This window comes from Formica exsecta, unplaced genomic scaffold, assembly GCF_003651465.1.
Source record: "Formica exsecta isolate Colony F162 unplaced genomic scaffold, ASM365146v1 scaffold62, whole genome shotgun sequence".
Classification (NCBI taxonomy): Eukaryota; Metazoa; Arthropoda; class Insecta; order Hymenoptera; family Formicidae; genus Formica; species Formica exsecta.
Genome location: NW_021853381.1, coordinates 411,975 through 415,026, shown reverse-complemented (window position 1 = coordinate 415,026; position 3,052 = coordinate 411,975). Strand labels below are relative to the sequence as shown.

General features: G+C 37.9%; 1 protein-coding gene across 5 annotated transcripts in view; it reads right to left on the bottom strand.

The window, feature by feature from the left end:
* The window catches only part of LOC115242733, a 238,973-nt gene that overhangs the window by 84,489 nt on the left and 151,432 nt on the right, over positions 1-3,052 (bottom strand). For all 5 annotated transcript variants that reach the window (XM_029819250.1, XM_029819249.1, XM_029819251.1 and 2 more), the window contains one exon: positions 1,480-1,554. In XM_029819250.1, the coding sequence (XP_029675110.1) occupies positions 1,480-1,546 (67 nt within the window). In that variant the 5' untranslated portion in view covers positions 1,547-1,554. The remainder of the gene's footprint in view (positions 1-1,479; positions 1,555-3,052) is intronic.

Here is a 3,052-nt window from a genome sequence, read left to right as displayed (position 1 = left end):
TATATATATATATATATATTAAAAATTATTATTATATAATATTATTATAAATTTAATTAATTATATATTAATTCAAAAAGAAGAAACCAAATTTTTAATTGCATTGTGCATATTAAAAATATTTTGCGAAGAAATATTTAATTATCCGTCAAATTAAAAACTTAATAAAAATAACCTCCCTCCCTTTGAATCGATCGTTATATTTTGGGAGATCGTATTTCGTGTTTTCGTCGTCATTACAAAACAATCTGTTACCGAATCACAGGAGCTTACAGGAAATAAGCCCCATTGGTACAAACGCTGAGCTTCTTAGTCCTCATCTCGAGTAAGGGTGAAAGAGAACTAATTTGTCTATTCGCGCGCGCGCAGCTGGGGGAGAACTGGAAGGAAAGAGGCGCGCGGTTATGGGTCACGCTTGGGTGTGCAATACATCCGGGAAAACCGCCCACCCACATATCTACCGGGGGAACACGAACAACGCTCCGGTACGTTGTTTCCACGATCATCATAATCCACCCCTCGGCGTTGTTTTCGCACGGGTTCACGCCAGATTCCGAGCGACCGAGGTGGATTAAGGATTTTCCGCCTGCCTCCCGACTACTACCGCTCTCGTCGTTGGTGATGGAAAAAAAAAGAAATGACCCAATTCGTGGGTTTTTCTGGTTTTACAGGCCTGGCTTTTGCAGCTCGTTGCACAGCAGGGAGGACAGTAACGGTGGCGCAGTCGTGCAACGAATAGTCTCGGTAGTATGGCTCGGCGTATTCGCGTAAAATAATTCGCAAAAATTTCTACACGCTACGGTGCGCTCCATCTTCTCGTATAACGCATACATTTTTTTACTCTATATTAATAAACACGTTACTTCTTTTCAATTTCATACAAAATATTATTCCAATTTCACACAAAATATTATAACAAATATACAAAAGGCGTTTAAATGTAAATAAGACTTGATAAGCCTTATTTAAATTTAATAAAGTGTCTTTTTTAATTATTTTATAAATTTTAGATTATATACACATAGATATATACTGCTTATTATTAATAATTAAATATAGTTGAGTTTGTTGATTTATTATAAATATCTGACGAACCGTTCATAATAAAATAGAATATCTTTTAATTTTATATATAATTCCACTATTGTACATATATAAATGACATAAAGTTATAAATAGCTTATTGCAAATTATAGTATTTATAATTAACCCCCCTTATACTATAATTTAAACTAAACATACTATAATTTATAATTTAGGTTATAATTTAGAATATTAAAATATAAACAAATATTAAAAATTGTATAGCAAAATTTTGGAAATAATTAAAAAATGTTTAAATTAAGAAACATATTTAAATTAATATCATTAGAGAATATTCTAATGCCTTTCTTATTGCACAGAACGGCTATATAATCTCAAAAAAATAGTTGCTAGCAGAAATAATTTTTAATTATATATTATTATATTATGACTTACCGCGCTGTGCGCCGAAAATGCACGACTGCGGCAACAAAAAGCAGGTCAGCACCAATGGCCAATTCATCTTCGAATCTGTAACAAAAAAGAAATATCAAAGTCATTAAACAATGTAATACTATTTAAGCATTATTTGTTGCAAACAGCCAAGGGACTGAATCGATCCAAAATAAAAGCCTCGAAATATATTTATGTGTATGTAGTGCAAACTTTATTCGCGAATAAATCACTATATATTTTTTCTGTCTTAATAAAGCAGGGCGATCGTCTCCGAATACTGCTAAAATAGCCTGTGTAAACAAGCGCCGGGGCAATATCGGTTTTCTTCTTCGCGCTTCTTTGGCTATTTCGACTTATCCCTCCTTATCCCTTACGAGGAACCGTGAGAAAACACGCACCCGGTACAAATTAATGCGTGCTATACTCATTTCCAAACAACGGCTCGGCGCAATTAGAGGGAACAGCCCTTCTCTTCTCGTGTAATATTGATACAAAAGAATGTTCCCTTAATCCTTCTTTCGGTCAGTTATAATATAATACCGATGGATGTGCCCGCGGCTACGTCACGAAGGGAGATGGATCGCTTTTGGCACGATAGAAATTCAGGGATCGATACGGCTAGCGGGTAATTCATGTATCGGCCCCGAGAATAAGTAGCCTATTGACCTCTCGGGCACGTTTTGAAATTAGACCGGTCGGATAAAACGTATCAGACATTCTCGTGTTAAAACATTGTCTTTAATGCGTCTCGACTTCAATTCCCCTGTGACTTACTCACAAAATAGCCTCGATATATATATTATATGCCGTAATAAGATTCTGCGATAATCCGATAATTTCGTAACGTACAGTCTCTCCGTACGTGTGTAAAATCGAGTCGCGTAAATATTTGAGATTCAAGATCCCTTGGCTCCGATAAAAATACACCGAGTGGCTAAGAGAGCAGAGACCCTTTATTCGCGTATATATTTGATCCGTCTCGCGAGCGAGCATCGACATTTTGCAGCGGGGCGGAGAGAAATTTGACGCAATCTTATGAGACGGAGCCCTGCATTCCGCGCAAATTTTCGGAAGCCACATACTACGCAGACGAGAAATTTCGTCCTTGTGCTCGGAGCGCACAAGCGACCCCCTTATTCCCGCCTCCAACTATTCCAAAGGAGCGAGAGGTAATATCCGATATCGGCTTTTATTTTTCTCTATCTATTTGACCGAGCGACATCAGCTGTTCCTCGGACCTGATCTTTCGAGTGAGCTCGAGCGAACCAATCGACCGAATTCGTGGATCCTCTCGATATTCAGGCACTGTCTGTGTGCGAATTAAATGAAAAGAAAGATACACGAAATACACGAAAACGAGGAAGGAGTAAAACAACGGGAGCAAGATAAAGAGCGAAAGAACAAGTCGCCTTCCCCGCTTGGCGCGTTCCTGATAAGACGTATAGATATAATGTAAAAGGGGATGCGAGGATGTGTACGTGTATTCCGCGGGCACGATGAAATATGCATGTAAACGTGCGAAAACGTATATACATCTTGTCGCGAGATAAAGGTACGAGATATAAGCCACGAC